The sequence below is a fragment of the Thalassophryne amazonica genome, chromosome 10, assembly GCF_902500255.1.
Source record: "Thalassophryne amazonica chromosome 10, fThaAma1.1, whole genome shotgun sequence".
NCBI lineage: Eukaryota > Metazoa > Chordata > Actinopteri > Batrachoidiformes > Batrachoididae > Thalassophryne > Thalassophryne amazonica.
In genome coordinates this window covers 75,199,912-75,216,822 of record NC_047112.1, presented here as the reverse complement: position 1 = coordinate 75,216,822, position 16,911 = coordinate 75,199,912, and the positions used below count along the sequence as shown (strand labels likewise).

The 16,911-nt window shown below is 40.1% G+C and overlaps 1 protein-coding gene across 1 annotated transcript; it reads right to left on the bottom strand.

Annotated features, from left to right (window-relative positions):
* Positions 1–2,303: 2,303 nt before the first annotated feature.
* LOC117519552 (amine sulfotransferase-like) lies at positions 2,304–16,670 on the bottom strand. The gene is made up of 6 exons (XM_034180846.1): positions 16,527–16,670; positions 10,557–10,774; positions 7,056–7,182; positions 6,825–6,919; positions 6,555–6,735; positions 2,304–2,650 (listed from the first exon to the last, which is right to left on the bottom strand). The coding sequence occupies exons 1-6, from the start codon at positions 16,621–16,623 to the stop codon at positions 2,526–2,528; spliced, it is 843 nt and encodes a 280-aa protein (XP_034036737.1). The 5' UTR covers positions 16,624–16,670; the 3' UTR covers positions 2,304–2,525.
* Positions 16,671–16,911: the final 241 nt, after the last annotated feature.

Below are 16,911 nucleotides of genomic sequence, written 5' to 3'. Positions count from 1 at the left end.
ACTCATCTACTTTCACCACTTCTACTCCTTGTAACTGCACTAGTCCACTGGGCTCCCTCTCATTCACACACATGCACTCAGTCTTGCTCCTACTGAATTTCATTCACCTGCTCTCCAGAGCATATCTCCACCTCTCCAGACTAGACTCAACTTGCTCTCGACTCTCACTACAGATCACAATGTCATCTGCAAACATCATAGTCCATGGGGACTCCTGTCTGATCTCATCCATCAACCTGTCCATCACCAATGCGAACAAGAAAGGACTGAGAGCTGATCCTTGGTCTAATCCCACCTCCACCTTGAATGAGTCTGCCATTCCTACTGTGCATCTCACCGCTGTCACGTTATAAGCGAAGTGCGCATCTCGGGGTGCGTGGTGCATTATGGTAGGCTAAATCTTTCGGCTACCAACCCACAAGCTATGGTGGCGGAAAGCAGCGAGGAGTGCTGTGATTTGGATAATTTCAACCGCTGGAAAGTTGACGATTGACCAGTCGTTGTTGATAGTTGGAGACAAACAAATTTCTGACCCCTTGAAGGCAACTGACGGATGGTTAGACGAAGTCCAGAGACTGAAACTGTGGATATTGCAGAATATTTGCTAAGCAGGGATGAGAAATCACTACTCTGCCAGCTTCATAATGACGACAATGATGGTGGGTCTCGCATATAACTTCTTTGGTGTCACGTTTGTTTTGATAAGTTGACAGACATACAATGATATGTGCATGCATGCAGTTCGTTTATAGAACATGTCAATATTACAATATTACGCACCACGTCATTCATGGTGCGACATTACAGTCATAAGCCGATGCACAAAAACGGCGGCACAGTTTCAGGATATTGACAAAATAAATGTGTGCAAGAAACTTACAATTTTAGTCCGTCTTTTACGTCCGTCTGGATCTTTCTTTTCTGTGGCAAAATTGTGTAGAATGAATGGAGGTTTACGGCCACATTTCTTCTTCTTTCCGTCTTTGTGTGGACTCGGCGGAGCTTTGCAATAGTGTGTTTTCAGCCAACTTTCAAGCCTATAAATTCCGTTTGAGCATTTGAAAACAGCACAATGCGCCCCTGTCATTATTGTATGCATCACTTAAGGCTTTTGAAACAATCCCTGTAAGCCTTAACTTTCACAGTCCGCTAATGCTACTGTATACGAAATTCAATGGGAGCGGTGTGAGTTTGGGAGCTGGGATTTTTGCCCCCGTTTGACCCACGCATGCGCAGATGCGATGCGCACTTCGTTTATTCTTGTACATGTCCTGCACTACCCTAACATACTTCTCTGCCACTCCAGACTTCCTCATACAATACCACAGCTCTTCTCTTGGCACCCTATCATAGGCTTTTTCTAAGTCCACAAACACACAGTGTAACTCTTTCTGGTCTTCTCTGTACTTCCCATTACTTCCCCATCACCTCTGTTCCCTTCACCAACATGCCCATTGAAGTCCGCTCCTATCACCACTCTTTCATCCAGCTAATTAAGGCAAAACAGTGAGAAACTTTAATAGTGGAAAGTAACTAGATGATAACTGACAGAGGAGGTGATTGTGATGAGAAACACCAAGTAACAGGGCAGACACACACAAACAAACATACAGACAGACTTACAAACACATTGAAACATCAACCCACAAGGAACCCAAGGTGAGTATAAGTTAAACCCTAAATAAGGTACTAACCAGACATGGGGCCAAATACAAAAGTAGTTGTATTTGAAAATACTTAAATACATTTTTCGGAGTATTTGTATTTGTATTTTCTGATTTTGAATTCAAAGTATTTGTATTTGTATTTCAAATACATCGACGATCCCAAGTATTTCCAAATATTTTTACAAATACTTTTCAAACTTGGGAATCTCTGTGACACCGTGTTGAATATAGATTGTGATAGTTTGATTATTGCCTGTGATATTATAATAGTGAATTTGTGATAAAACATTCAATCCTTTACTTATCAATAGTATTTGGTCATGCTATTTTCACAATAAATTGTCACCAGTTTATCAGTTTTTGTGTTGATTTGTTGTTTACAGTTCATAGAAAGTATTTGTATTTGAAATACTCAAAATATAAAGTATTTGTATTTGGAAAAAGTACAAAGTAGTTGTATTTGGAATTCAAAAATCTAAAGTATTTGTATTTAAATACAATGCAAAGTATTTGACCCCATGTCTGGTACTAACATAAGGAGAATTCAACAAACTATCAGTGCCAGACAACCAAAGCAGAACTCAAAAATGGCAGAAGTATAAACAAGGAGAAAAGCAAAAACATTTAATAAAAGGACACCAAACAGGGACAAGGGGTGGAACACAACATGTAATTTATTATTGTCAATATCCTCTTCCTGCTCTGCAGATATAATCATTATATGTTGTTGGAAGACACCCTCAGTTAAGAATTACAAAGAAGTTGATGATGTAAGAAGTTGTTCTGTGTATTATGATGTATGTAGTTGAAGCCTCAGTTGTGTGTAACTTCTTCTTTGATCACAAGACAAACAGCTGATCAGGCATCGTCATTAATGTCCCAGATGAATGAGAGAGGAAGGTCCTTCATCTCCTTCTGGAAGACCTGATCAAACCTCTCATTCAGAGCCACAGTGAAATGGTGCTTCCAGTCACCAATGGTGCCTAATGTTCAAAGTAAGAAAGAAATAAATAAATGTCACAACTTGTCAAAATCCTTACACTAGCTGCATTTATGTAGATGCTAATAATCAGAATGATTGAGAATCTAAATGGCAGCATGTCATATTAAAGATTTCATTCATCAATCAGAATTAAATCATCTGATCAGGAATCCAAATGGACCGACAAGGGCAGTGTAAAGAATTTACATTCCATTAGATCTGGAAATATTAGCTTGATTAGACTGCCATCTACAGACAGAACCTTCTGTGCATGTTCGTCACTTATGGAATGACGTAATAGCAGTGATTTCCTCTGGGGACCTTTTACACCATTTAAGTATCTCAAAAAGTCTTTAGATATATTTAAATTTTCCTGTCAAAGAACAGGACAATTACCAACAGAGTAATGGTTTCCCCTGTTGGTGGAGATTTTAAAGGAATTTAAAATCTTTAACTCTTTCAATGAGCAGAAATAACGTGGGTTAGTGGTTAGCACTTTTGCCACACAGCAAGAAGGTCATGGGATTATTTCCCACCTGTGGCCTTTCTGTATGGAGTTTGCATGTTTCTCTGTGTTTACGTGGGTTTCCTTCCACATTTCAAGACATGCAGTTTAGATAGATTGGAAACTTTATAATTGTCCAGGTTTCCCTTGCAAAAGAGATCCTGATCTCAATGGGACTAACCTAATTAAATTAAATGGTCAATTCAATGGAATAAAAAGGTATAGCAAATGACTGGGCAGAAATAAACAGAATGAAGAGTTGTTCCATAAGCACAATGGTGTCAGTGGTAAGGGAAAAACTCCCAGGTTTTTTTTTTTATGAGAAGAAACCTGGAGCAGACCAGTTAGTGGGGTGACATGTCCTATGGCCAAACAAACAAAACAGAACAAAAGCACTACGCATCATTGTCTGTAGGGTTGGAACAACCAGTCATAATAGCTGACTACAACTAGCTAGCCCCCAACCTGTTGACTTATTTTCTTCATTCGATCAGTCAGTAATTCAAATGCCTGATTTCTGTTCACTTAAAGGGTAATTCATAAACAAAAGCAATCTATTTCAAATGACTGTTTACATAATGTGTTTTAATGGTTTCATTGTTCAGTTTACAAACACAATAAGTATATTTCATCTCCAAGAATCAGGATCGAATTCAGTTTCTAGAAAAGGACCTGAGAATCTGAAGAAAAGGTGTGACGAACCAAACTCATTTTCCATAAATGAGCTTCTAGCTGAAGTTTAAAAACATAATTCTTCACTAAGAGTCGATGTAGTTCACTATGTTTATCCCTCTTTCCAACTTGTAGTTTTGTTGTTGTTGATTTTCAACTAAATTCAATTTGTAGTTTCACTGCTTAGATTTGACTTCATTAATTTATTCATTAGATTAATCTTGTCAATAAACGAATGGCTTATTTAGAAAGGATCTATATTTTAATAGCCAAGTGGCCTCTGTGTGCGTGTGAATCACTTTGATCACAGAGAAACTGGGGAGAGCTGACGTTTACCATTTGGTATGCTTATGTATTTTGGGTCGAAAATGGAATGTTGACAGGACTAATATTTTTGGAGAAATTAGGGATATTGGCTAACAGTGAACAATGGATGTTGTACTGCAATGCACCATGGGAGTTTGGGGTTTTAAATGTTATTGTGGTTCATGTTTGTTTAGCAGTGTTGTTAGTGTTATTAATTTATTCTGTTTTGCCAGTTCAACTGGTTTAGTTAAGTGTCATGTTGCCATTACCATGAGTGAGAAGTGTAGTGCATTTGATGTCTTCCACCAATCTCTCTGTTTGTGGGTGTGTAAAAATAAAAGCACCTGCTTGGGGCAGAATACAGAAAAGACAAAGCTCTGGCTCGGTTTTCGTTCTTGAAGGCAGCTTACCACAATATATTTAAAGTGAAGTTGTGTGTGTGTGTGTGTGGTGTGTGTGTGTATATATATATATATATATATATATTATATATATATATATATATATATATATATATATATGTATATATATATGAGGTCTGTGATAAAAGTAACGGACCTTTTATTTTTTCAAAAACGATATGGATTTGAATCACGTGTGATTACATCAGACATGCTTGAACCCTCGTGGGCATGCGAGAGTTTTTCACGCCTGTCGGTTACGTCATTCGCCTGTGGGCAGTCTTTGAGTGAGGAGTCGCCCACCCTCTCGTCGTTTTTCATTGTTTAGGAATGGCTCAGAGACTGCTACTTTGTTTGATAAAAATTTTTTCAAAAACTGTAAGGCACAACTGAGTGGACACCATTCGATAAATTCAGCTGGTTTTCAGTAAAAATTTTAACGGCTGATGAGAGATTTTGGTCTGGTAGTGTCGCTTTAAGGACGGCCCACGGCGCCTGACGGCGATCTGCGCTTCGAGGCGGCAGCGTCTCGTCGTTTCAAGTTGAAAACTTCCACATTTCAGGCTCTGTTGACCCAGTAAGTCGTCAGAGAACAGAGAACTTTCAGAAGAAGTCGGCATGAGGAGTTTATTAGGACATTCCATTGTTAACGGATATTTTGTAATGAAAGAACGTGCGGGCAGAGTCGCATGTCGGGCCGGACCCGACCGCGGGGGGTCGCGACAGGAAAAACACCTCCGTTGGAAACCTTAACGGCAAGTTGGAACATGCCCAAGCTGTTAAACAATTTCTCAGTTACTCACTTGTTGAAAGCCATCAAAAGCCGCCTGAATTTTACAAATGGTTTTCAACACGGAGGTGTTTTTCCTGTCGCGGTGCACACAGATTTTGCGCACACATCTTTCATTACAAAATGTCCTTAAACAGTGGAATGTCCACATAAAGTCCTCATGCCGGCCTGTTCTGAAGCTTCTCTGTTCTCTCACGACATCCTGGGTGAATTAAGCCTTAAATTAGAATGTTTTCAGGTCGAAACAGGCCGACGACGGCGCCTGGTAGCCCTGCACGACGTCCCGCTCCGTGGGAAGTCCTTACAGCGACAGAAACACCCCATAATCCGTTAAACTTTTCACCGAAAACCAGCTTAATTTCTCGAATACTGTCCACTCGGATATCCCTCACAGGTCCAGAAAAAATGTTGATAAAGCAACGCGCGCCGTCCGCAGTGGCTATTCAGACAAAGTGATTCCAACGGGCGGGGTGGAGCACTCCTCACTCAAGGCCTGCCCACAGGCGAATGACGTCACCAACAAGCGTGAAAAAACTCACGCATGCGCACGAGGGTTCAAGCTTGTCTGACGTAAAAACATATGGATCAAATCCATTTATTTTTGAAAAAATAAAAAGGACCGCTTTTTCATCACAGACCTCATATATATACATATATATTATATACATATATAAACTTTGATCACGGACAAACTGGGGAGAGCTGACATTTGCCATTTGGTATGCTTATGTATTTTGGGTCAAGGATGAATGTCACCAAAAAAGAACATTGAAGGATATTAGCTAACTACACTAAACAATGGATGTTGATAATTCCATTCTGTACTCACATGCCAATCCAGCAAGGGGTGGTAAATAATTTATATATTAAGTGAAAACAGCTGGTTCGCAAATGAAATGTGCGGTGTTAGGGAAAGCTGAGTTGAAAGTTTTGAGCCAATATATGTGAACACTAAAGCGGCCTGAAAATGCTCCACTCATTTGGGGCTTCAAATCAAATGTAATGATTGCTTGAAGTGACATATGAATAAAATATTAGGGGAGGGGATACACGAATCAAAGGAAGACGAGGATGAATGGATTGGAGGTGCAACGACAGAATTTGAATGAATACAAAATTAATAATTTGTTGCAGCCATTTGGTTCAAGTTGTTAAGTTTTCTCAACTTTTTTTTTTAAATTGTGGGTCACTCAATGGTCCATCTGTTTTTATACTTTATTAACACTGTTACCTTTCCTCATGAATTTCCCCTGTTGTTGGTTGAGCAGCAGGTTGGGGACTCGCTCATAGCTGGCTTGAGGATTTCTCTGCATGCTTTTGAAGGTGCTGTGCTTCACTACGTTGGCTATCTGCTCCTCATTCAGCTCCTCACCCAAAAACAAGGACATCCTCTGTACTGCTGACCTTAAATCCTGATAGAAGGAGAAAAAGTATTTTTAAAATATTGCCTTACCCCAGCATATGTGATCAAATACAACATCGAAATGAGTTGAGCTCCTACGTGAATCATGTCTTCATATCTGATGAACAGGATGTTCATCTTGTCCTTCTGAGAGTACCACGTTTTAATGTGCTCGAACCAGCTGCTCCCATTCACTGCAAGAAATGATGGAGAATATCAAGACGGCACTGTTCTACCAACATTCACCATGAGCTGCACTGCTGTACAATCACAATGAAATATCATCATGCAAATGTTATTTTGTAAGCAAAAGACAGGAACCATTCCTACCATCACCGGTGATGAACTTCTCAAAGAAGACATCAAAACTTGCAGGAGTTTCCAAAAAAACTGCAAATTTGTGGAAGTGGTAGTAGGAGACGAGCACATCCTTAGGGTTTCTTAGCACATAGATCACCTTTTAAAGAAGGGGGAAAAAAAACAAGTTTAAATGGTTTACTGCATGTTACCATCATGTTTACTGAGACACTATCCATATGACATTTTATTGTTACACTGGAAAACATGCAAAATGTAATATTTTTTCATATTATCCCTATCTGACCATTTGTGATGACTGTGTTCTCACCCATTCAAACAAACACAAATGTCAGGGTGCTGCCCAGCAAGGCACTCCCTGCACATCAGGAGCAGCCTGGGGATTAAGGATCTTGCCCAACCTAGTGAGCATTTTTCCTTTGCAAAGATGTTTAGAAACACATCTACACCCACAGTTGAAAAGATGTTCAAAAATGGTTCAAAAGTGAGTGTTTCACCATCGATTTGTAGATGTTTAATCAACATTCAAGTTTAGACCATTTTTAACCATGATTCTGAATAGGGATATTTTTCAAACTGTACAATGAGTAAAGTATAGCAAATTATAATTTTCAAGCCTAGCTAACAAGGCACATCCACATTTATCATTTGGTTTAAATGGAAAGATTTATTCAACGGCTATGTAGACGCTGAATAAACCTTCACTGTTAAACCAGTTTTCAATGTATTTTCACCATAACCATGTTTTTAAAGATCAATTTCCTCTTGGAAGTCTTAATTAATGACCATGACATTGTTTTTTTTAAACTAGCAACACACAAGTTACACTTTGGAACAGAGAATTATAACACCATTAAATATCACATATATAATCATAAGAGTTTACAAAAGGACCAAAAAAACACCACATAAGATATAATAATTTTATTTAAGCAACAATTTAAATACAACACCAGTAATGTCTTCGATTTGCCCCAATTGGGGATACTTTTCTTGAACTTTAAATCTTTACATAAGATTAAAAAGAGATAGTAAAATCAAGAACAGTTGCAATACATAGTAAAAAGACAGTGTTACTTGTTTCTGGCAAAGCCACACACCACATTAAGACAGTTTTCTTCCTCTGTCGGCTGCTCCCATTAGGGGGCACCACAGCAGATCAATCGTTTCCATCTCACCCTGTCCTCTGTACCTTCTTCTGTCACACCAACTACCTGCTTGTCCTCTCTCAGCACATCCATAAACCTCCTCCTTGGCCTCCCTCCCTTCTCCAGCCTGATGGCTCTATCCTCAGCATCCTTCTCCCTATATAACCCGGGTCCCTCCTCTGCACATGTCCAAACCATCTTGATCTTGCCTCTTACTTTGTCTCCAAACCGTCCCACCTGAGCTGTCCCTCTGATAGGTTCATTCCTAATGCTGTCCATTCTCATCACTCCCAAAGAGAATCTCAACATCTTCAGCTCTGCCACCTCCAGCTCTGCCTCCTGTCTTTTTGTTAGTGCCACCGTCTCTAAGATGTACAACATCTCACTACTGTTTTGTAGACTTTTCCTGTCACTATTGCTGATATTCTTCAGTCACAAATTATTCCTGCCACCTTTCTTCACCCACTCCACCCTGCCTGCACTCTCTTCCTCACCTCTCTACCACTCTCTCCATTACTTTGGACAGTTGATCCCAAGTATTTAAACTCATCTACTTTCACCACTTCCGACGTGTGGTTTTTGAACGTACAGTGTGTGAGAACTTCTACTCCTTGTAATTGCACTATTTCACTGGGCTCCTCTCATTCACACACATGTACTCAGTCTTGCTCCTACTGACTTTCATTCCCCTTCTCTCCAAAGCATATCTCCACCTCTCCAGGCTAGACTCAACCTGCTCTCTACTCTCACTACAGATCACAATGTCATCTGCAAACATCATAGTCCATGGAGAGTCTTGTCTAATCTCATCTGTCAACCTGTCCATCACCAGTGTGAACAAGAAAGGACTCAGAGCTGATCCTTGGTGTAATCCCACCTCCACCTTGAATGAGTATGTCATTCCTATTGTGCATCTCACCACTGTCGCACCATCTCTGTACATGTTGCATATTACCCTAACATACTTCTCTGCCACTTCCTCATACAATACTATGTACAACTCTTCTCTTGGCACCCTGTCATTAGCTTTCTCTAAATCCACAAACACACCATGTAATTCCTTCTCGCCTTCTCTATACTTCTCCAACAGTATTCTCAGAGCAAACATTGCATCTGTAGAGCTCTTTCTCCGCATGAAACCACATTGCTGCTTAGAGATCTTCACCTGTTTTCTAAGCCTAGCTTCTACTACTCTTTCCCATAACTTCATGCTGTGACTGATCAACTGTATGCCTCTGTATTTACTGCAGCTCTGCACATCACCCTTGTTCCCTCTTGCACACTTCATTCCCCACTCCTCAAGCATCCTCTCACTTTCCAAGATTTTATTAAACAATCATGTTTGAAACTCCACTGCCATCTCTCCTAGACATTTCTATGCCTCTACTGGAATGGCATCTGGACCAGCTTCCTTTCCACTCTCCATCGTCTTCATAGCTGCCCTCACTTCATCCTTACTAATCTCTTGCACTTCCTGATTTACTCTCTTCACATAATCCAGCCTTTTCTCTCTCTCATTTTCTTCATGGTGCCTCATCTTCTCCACTAAGCCTCACGGTGGCTTAGTGGTTTGCACTGGTGCTTCACAGCAAGAAATTAATGGGATCAATTCCCGGCCTTTCTGTGTGGAGTTTGCATGTTTTCCACGTGTCTGCGTGGGTTTTCTCTGGGCACTCCGGTTTCTTTGTCTGGCCAATTGGTACAAGACCTTTTCTATTTCCTTACTATTCAACTTCTTGTCCATCTCGCTATATGCCTTTTCCTTAGCTTTTGCCACTTCTTTTCTCCTTACACCACATCTCCTTGTACTCCTGTCCACTTTCTTCATCTCTCTGACTATCCCAATTCTTTTCACCAACCTCTTTCTCCTTATGCTTTACTGGATATCTTCATTCCACCACCAAGTCTCCTTGTCTTCCTTCCAATGGTCAGATGTCACACCCAGTACCTTCCTAGCTGTCTCCCTCACCACATCTGCAGTACTTTTCCAGTTGTCCAAAACTGCTTCCCCTCCATCCACTGCTTCTCTCACCTCCTCATTGAATTTCACACAACAATCTTCCTCCTTCAGCTTCCACCATCTGATCCTTTGTTGAGCTCACTCTCTTCTTCTTCACCTCAAAAGTCATCCTACAAACCACCATCCTAAGCTGTTTGGCTACACTCTCTCCTGCCACCACCTTCTTTACCTTGCATTTCCTACAAAGAATGCTATCAACCTTTGTGCACCTTCTTCTATGTTTCCCTGTGCTCCTCCCTTTTCATAAAGTCGGCTGAAAGTCCATTGAGATCAGTTCCTCTTAATGAGGGGAAAATGGCAAGTAGGTCATTTAAAATGGAAAAATACAGTCACCAGAAAACTGACCTTGCCCTTCTTTTGACTCAGAGCAGCAGGCATTAACTGGGGCTGCAAGTGGCTGACCCTTAGCCGGGGTGACGAAGCCGTGATGAATGCCTCTATTCCGCCATTTAGCTCAATCCAGGGAATTAAATCACCGTTGCTTTCGGTGTCTGGATCGGTGAAGGCTGTAACTTCTCCCTTAGCTTTTATAAGCAGTAAGATCTGCTGCATCCAGATGGTCCCTATAAAAGAAAACAGACAAATTACCAACTGCCTTGTTTTCATCTATTGGTCTCCTTGTAAAATGGAAACAATTAGGTCAGACTTTTGTATTACATCTTTCTTCAACATGTCCATTCCATACCTTTTGATTTTTATTGTTTCCGTAATACACTCATTCTCTGTTTTCTCACAATATTCGCTTAACATTAGGCTTCTGGAATATACTGTTACAATGGATATAATTTTCAATTAGTCATTTATTAATAACCATGCCATATAGCCAGCAGTCTTGACCAAATCCAGCCGCGCTCTCCAGGCAACCTTATAGTGTCCGTTGGGACAATTCATATATGTAGTAATTTTATGAACTTTTGCCATATAATAGATTTGCAGTAGGTTGGGAGACAGTACTGGATATTACAATGAGATGAAGTGGATGTATATGTAAGATTATTATGTGGCTAGGAGTTTTCATATGTAACATGTAGCTTTCCTATAAATAGAGGGTATTCACGTGACGTCATATCCTGCAGCCGTGGCCATACTGGCAACATCAACCCCCAAAAAGAATGTGTGCAATGATATTTTATGTGTGATAAAGAAGCACAACAATAGTCAACTACTGCAACATTTTACAGATGTTCGAACAGGTCCGATAAAAAAAGCGATTGCTTGTTTTTGCACCTGCCACACATTGTAAAAATGCAATGGGCAGAAAATGAAGTCCTGTGTCATGACCGGAGAAGGCAGTGGTTAGCCAATCCCTCAGGATTATTTCTATCTATTGGAAAGAGAGAGAGAGGCAGCACACATTAGAGTGCAGTTCTGTCCGAACCCGAAGCTGTTACTTTGTCGTTTCAATCCTAAACCCAGCGAACAGGAAGATTACAAATATTTGGATCATGTGAAGCAGACCTGTTGGCTACACTGCATAGTTAATTAATTAATTAATTAATTTAAATGTCAAACATTCAAGTGTTTCTTTGCTGATGTGAACAGAGGAGCTCACACCAGCCTGGTGCCCAGTCTTCCAGCAGTCTGTAGACCAGCACACAGTTCCTTTTCTCTGGAAAAAAAATCAATTATTGTTCCAGTCCCCAAAAAACCCTGCCCAACGTCAGTTCTCCTATCATTTTTACTCTTTATACTAATGATTGCATTAGCCACTTTCATGGAAACCATGTTTTTAAGTTTTCTGATGACACTCCCATCCTCAGTCTGCTTCACAAAGACTCAGATACATCACTGTACTTTAACGAGGTGCACTCTTTTGTCCACTGGCATGATGCTAATTTTCTTACCATAAATGTAAAGAAAACTGAGGAGATGATAATTGACCCTCGCTCTATCGGTGATCATACCCCTCTGGTAATCCATGACAAAGAAATCAGTCAAGTCAGCTTTTACAGGTATCTAAGCATTTACTTAGAAAACCAGTTTAGCTGGGAAACACATGTCAATAATTTATGCTCCCCTTTACAGCAGAAGTTATACAACCCCAATTCCAATGAAGTTGGGACGTTGTATAACATGTAAGTAAAAACAGAATACAATGATTTGTAAATCCTCTTCAACTTATATTCAATTGAATACACCACAAAGACAATATTTAATATTCAAACTGATCAACTTTATTGTTTTTGTGCAAATATTTGCTCATTTTGAAATGGATACCTGCAACGTTTCAAAAAGTTGGAACAGTGGTATGTTTACTACTGTGTAACATCACCTTTCCTTCTAACAACACTCAGTAAGCGTTTGGGAACTGAGGACACTAATTGTTGAAGCTTTGCAGGTGGAATTGTTTGCCATTCTTGCTTGATGTGCGACTTCAGTTGTTCAACAGTCCAGGGTCTCCGTTGTCGTATTTTGCGCTTCTTAATGCGCCACACATTTTCAATGGGCAACAGGTCTGGACTGCAGGCAGGCCAGTCTAGTACCTGCACTCTTTTACTACAAAGCCACGCTGTTGTAACACGTGCAGAATGTGGCTTGGCATTGTCTTGCTGAAAAAAGCAGGGACGTCCCTGAAAAAGACGTTGCTTTGATGGCAGCATGTGTTGCTCCAAAACCTGGATGTACCTTTCAGCATTGATGGTGACATCACAGATGTGTAAGTTGCCCATGCCATGGGCAATAACACACCCCCATACCATCACAGATGCTGGCTTTTGAACTTTGCGCTGGTAACAATCTGGATGGTCTTTTTCCTCTTTTGTCCGGAGGACACGACATTCATGATTTCCAAAAACAATTTGAAATGTGGACTCATCAGACCACAGCACACTTGATGACACACAATGAGCTCGGGCCCAGAGAAGGCAGCGGCATTTATGGATGTTGTTGATGTATGGCTTTCACTTTGCATGGCAGAGTTTTAACTTGCACTTGTAGATGTAGTGACGAACTGTGTTAATTGACAATGGTTTACTGAAGTGTTCCTGAGCCCACGCAGTAAGATCCTTTACACAATGATGTTGGTTTTAATGCAGTGCCACCTGAGGAATTGAAGGTCACGGGCATTCAGTGTTGGTTTTTGGCTTTGTTGCTTATGTGTAGAAAGTTCTCCAGATTCTCTGCATCTACTGATTATATTATGGACTGTAGATGATGGAATCCCTAAATTCCTTGCAATTGAATGTTGAGAAACATTATTCTTAAACTGTTGGACTATTTTTCATGCAGTTGTTCACAAAGTAGTGATCCTCGCCCCATGTTTGCTTGTGAATGGCTGAGCCTTTGGGGATGCTCCTTTTATACCCAATCATGACATTCTCCTGTTTGCAAACAGGTGTTCTTTGAGCATTCATCAACATTCCCAGTCTTTTGTGGCCCCGTCCCAACTGTTGCAGGCATCCATTTCAAAATGAGCAAATATTTGCACAAAAACAATAAAGTTTATCAGTTTGATACAGAGTCCCTCAGTGTAGACTGAATTGCTTTAAGAACTCATTTGTGCCCATGTCAATTGGCATTTTAAATAATGGTTCCTGGGACAGGAACTAGGATTGTGCATTAATGTCATGGTGGCATTGCTCTTCAGTGTTATTTATTCATTGTCATTCACTATATTGTCAGCATTTTCCTTTTAACCATATGTGGGAGACGGCAATATGGGCATGTGTATTAGGGATATGTGCAATATGCATGAATCATCTGTGTGAGACTGCTGTGCAACAAGGATATGTGCAGTTTAGATATGTGTATTTGGGGTCTGTGCAACATGCATGAACCATCTGTGCAAGACTGTTTGCAAAAGGGGTATGTGCAATATTGGTGTGTGTATTATGTGCAATATGCATGAGTTATGTAACTATGCCATGGCAGTTTTATCTGTGCAGCTCCTGGAGTCCAAGACAAAGTGTATCGTATCGTATTGTATCAGAATACAACCTGAACCAGAGCACCACTGTGAAATATTTGTCTGAGCCCACGGCCCTGACCCATGGGGTCCCATTGGGTCCAGGTCGGGCTTCCACGCCTTAATACACACGCAAGTTGCAGTGACAATTTTTGTCATTAATGACGAAAAAATAAAGATAAAACGCTTAAGCGTGTCCATGTAACACAGGAGTTCCTTAGGTAACTTACCACTAGCCATACTCAAAGAAAATAATAATAATAAATATGTTAAAATAACTGCAAATTATCGTGAAAATGAACAGTCCTTGCAGGAACTTCCAGGTCAAAGTGGAGTCAGTCGATACCCTCTGTGAGCCTGTTGATCGAGTTTTCTGGGAAGTAATGTATTCTCCTCGTGTGGTCAAAGTTAATGTCAAATGACAGAACTTTTAACTCCTCATTGAGAGAACAGCTGCAGTAATTAACTACCAGTTCCTCCTCTTTAAATTGAATGCAGTCTTAAACAAAGGAATACTGTTGAAAATACAAAAACAGTGGTTTTCTGGTGTGTGTGTGTGTGTGTGTGTGTGTGTGTGTGTGTGTGTGTGTGTGTGTGTGTGTGTGTGTGTGTGTGTGTGTGTGTGTGTGTGTGTGTGTGTGTGTGTGTGTGTTCCTGTCCCGTCCAAACGGCACCTTGGAACTGAGCCAGTCTTGGTACACATGTACTTTGACTGACGGGCAGTGACACAGGCTATTGCTGTCCCCATAGGACTCACTGTGTCATCCACTAGCTGCACCAGAATATCAGAAAAGCAGCCACTGCCTGTGGCCCGTACACAGGTGAAGTCATCCTCAAGTCTGTACTTTCCTTTATCACCACTAGATGTTAGTGTTTTCCAGGGTCATTGGCTATAAGTTTTTTTTTTTTTTTTTTTTTTTTATGAAACTAAGGGTGATTCTTAGACTATGGGCACTTATTATGTCCTTTGATCATATTGTATGAAAAACAGAAAAAAAGGGAAATTTCACACTTTTATAGTTATCTTTACAATGAAAGTGTGTTAAGAAATTTGTTCTAGTAGTCTATGATGACTTTTTCACCTTTTTTCAGCATCATTATATGCAAATATTGCCGTTTTGTGCTTGTCCCACACCCAGACTTTTGATCTTCAATGATAAAAATGAATGGTAAAGAAACATTTTTTCTAATGTTTTAAAATATCTCTGAATAAAATATCAGTAAAATAATCAAAACATAATTGGGGTATTCAATGTCATACAACTGTTGTGATTTTTTTAAACAAAATGTAGTTGTCCCACACTATTGCCGTAATTTCCACCACAACACTGTAATATCCCTTAAACAGTTTGTATGAAAGATTGTTTGGGTAGTTTCTATGGAGATAAACAGTGACATCAGAGCACATGTATATAGCACCAAATCACAACAAACAGTTGCCCCAAGGCGCTTTATATTGTAAGGCAATGGTGTGGTGGAAATTACATTTACAAGGCCAATAGTGCCCGTAGTTAAAGAATCACCCCTAAATGTGGGCTTCATCAACTTAAAAATGTATTTTAAGCTATGATCATCTTCGTTTTCACATGCACATTCAAACACTTAAAAAAATATAAAAATATTTCCAAAAACTCTGGCATCGCTGAAGACACAAGCTTCTGGAAGAGCAGCCGGTGTGACTTTAATGGACGAGGAACTGTTTATTTTGGATAACATCAACACACTTTTGTTTCCTTTTCAGGGGCACCTCGTCTAACTCGGGCGAATATCAGTGATTTTGGGCTGGTACTGCGGGCAGGTATAGACAGGTAGCATAAATGTAAATCTATGCTACTGGCCCAGCAACGCTTCAGTAAGTGATAATAATGTGAAGTATCTGAGTAGGTTTGACAACAAACAAGTGTCTGACAGCAGAACGAGCTGTTGAATAATATTTAACATACATCTGAACTACTGCAGTACCTGACTGGGTAAAAATGACATTAAGTTGACCCCATAAATGGCAGCACTTTAGTACAAACTGTCTCCATGTTGAACAGTAACATGAGTGTAGCAGCTCCTCACATGAAGGTGAGATCACCACATGAGGTGCTGTTCACACATTCTGGCTTGGGTCGGGTAATCAGCTAGGTATTATTATTTTGCTATAAACTTTCCACATCCAAGTAGTCTATGGATCAGCATTCATGAAATCATTTGACACACCTTTACTAGTTTGATAATTTTGTAAATCTAAGTCACTGCACAAGAAGTTCTAGTTCTCACCACCCTTCCTCTATAGTGTGAGAGCCAAAAGAGTCCCCAGTGCTAATGCAACCAGCACTATGTCTGTCCTGCACTGTTCTCAAGCTGTATGGGAAGTAGACCCTCTACCAGTGAGGTTATAGGGCAACAGCACATTTTCTTTTTACCTGATTTTGGATAGGTGACCACGAACACGTCTGAATCTCTAATCTCCAAGTTATATATCTGCTCCACTTCACTTAGCTTAGCAAACATTCTGATCATCTTGAAACCTTTCAATGATATCAGTTCACAGGTAATACACGGGGCAGCAGTGTTGTCCATGGTACCTACAGCAAAACAAGAAGACAGCCAAAATTCTTCATCCATCTTATGCAACTTCTTTTTATTAATTTCCTTGTTTCAGCACTTGCACAACTCCAATGGGTTTAAGCGAATTAAAAAGGGGTAGATAGTATTATAGTATTATACAAATTAAAACCAACAGTTTCGGTTCAATGAATGCCTGGTCAGCATTTAGAACGGCGTATTGTCCGCTAGCGCCGCCATTTT

Bases quoted from the DNA above. Each gene is read 5' to 3' on its own strand.
- LOC117519552 (XM_034180846.1), bottom strand. From the start codon at position 16,623: ATGATCAGAATGTTTGCTAAGCTAAGTGAAGTGGAGCAGATATATAAC. The intron at 10,775-16,526 runs GTAAAAAGAAAA...TTTCTTTTATAG, and splicing joins GGTCACCTATCCAAAATCAG to GGACCATCTGGATGCAGCAG. The intron at 2,651-6,554 runs GTAACAGTGTTA...TTTGAACATTAG, and splicing joins GGGGAAATTCATGAGGAAAG to GCACCATTGGTGACTGGAAG.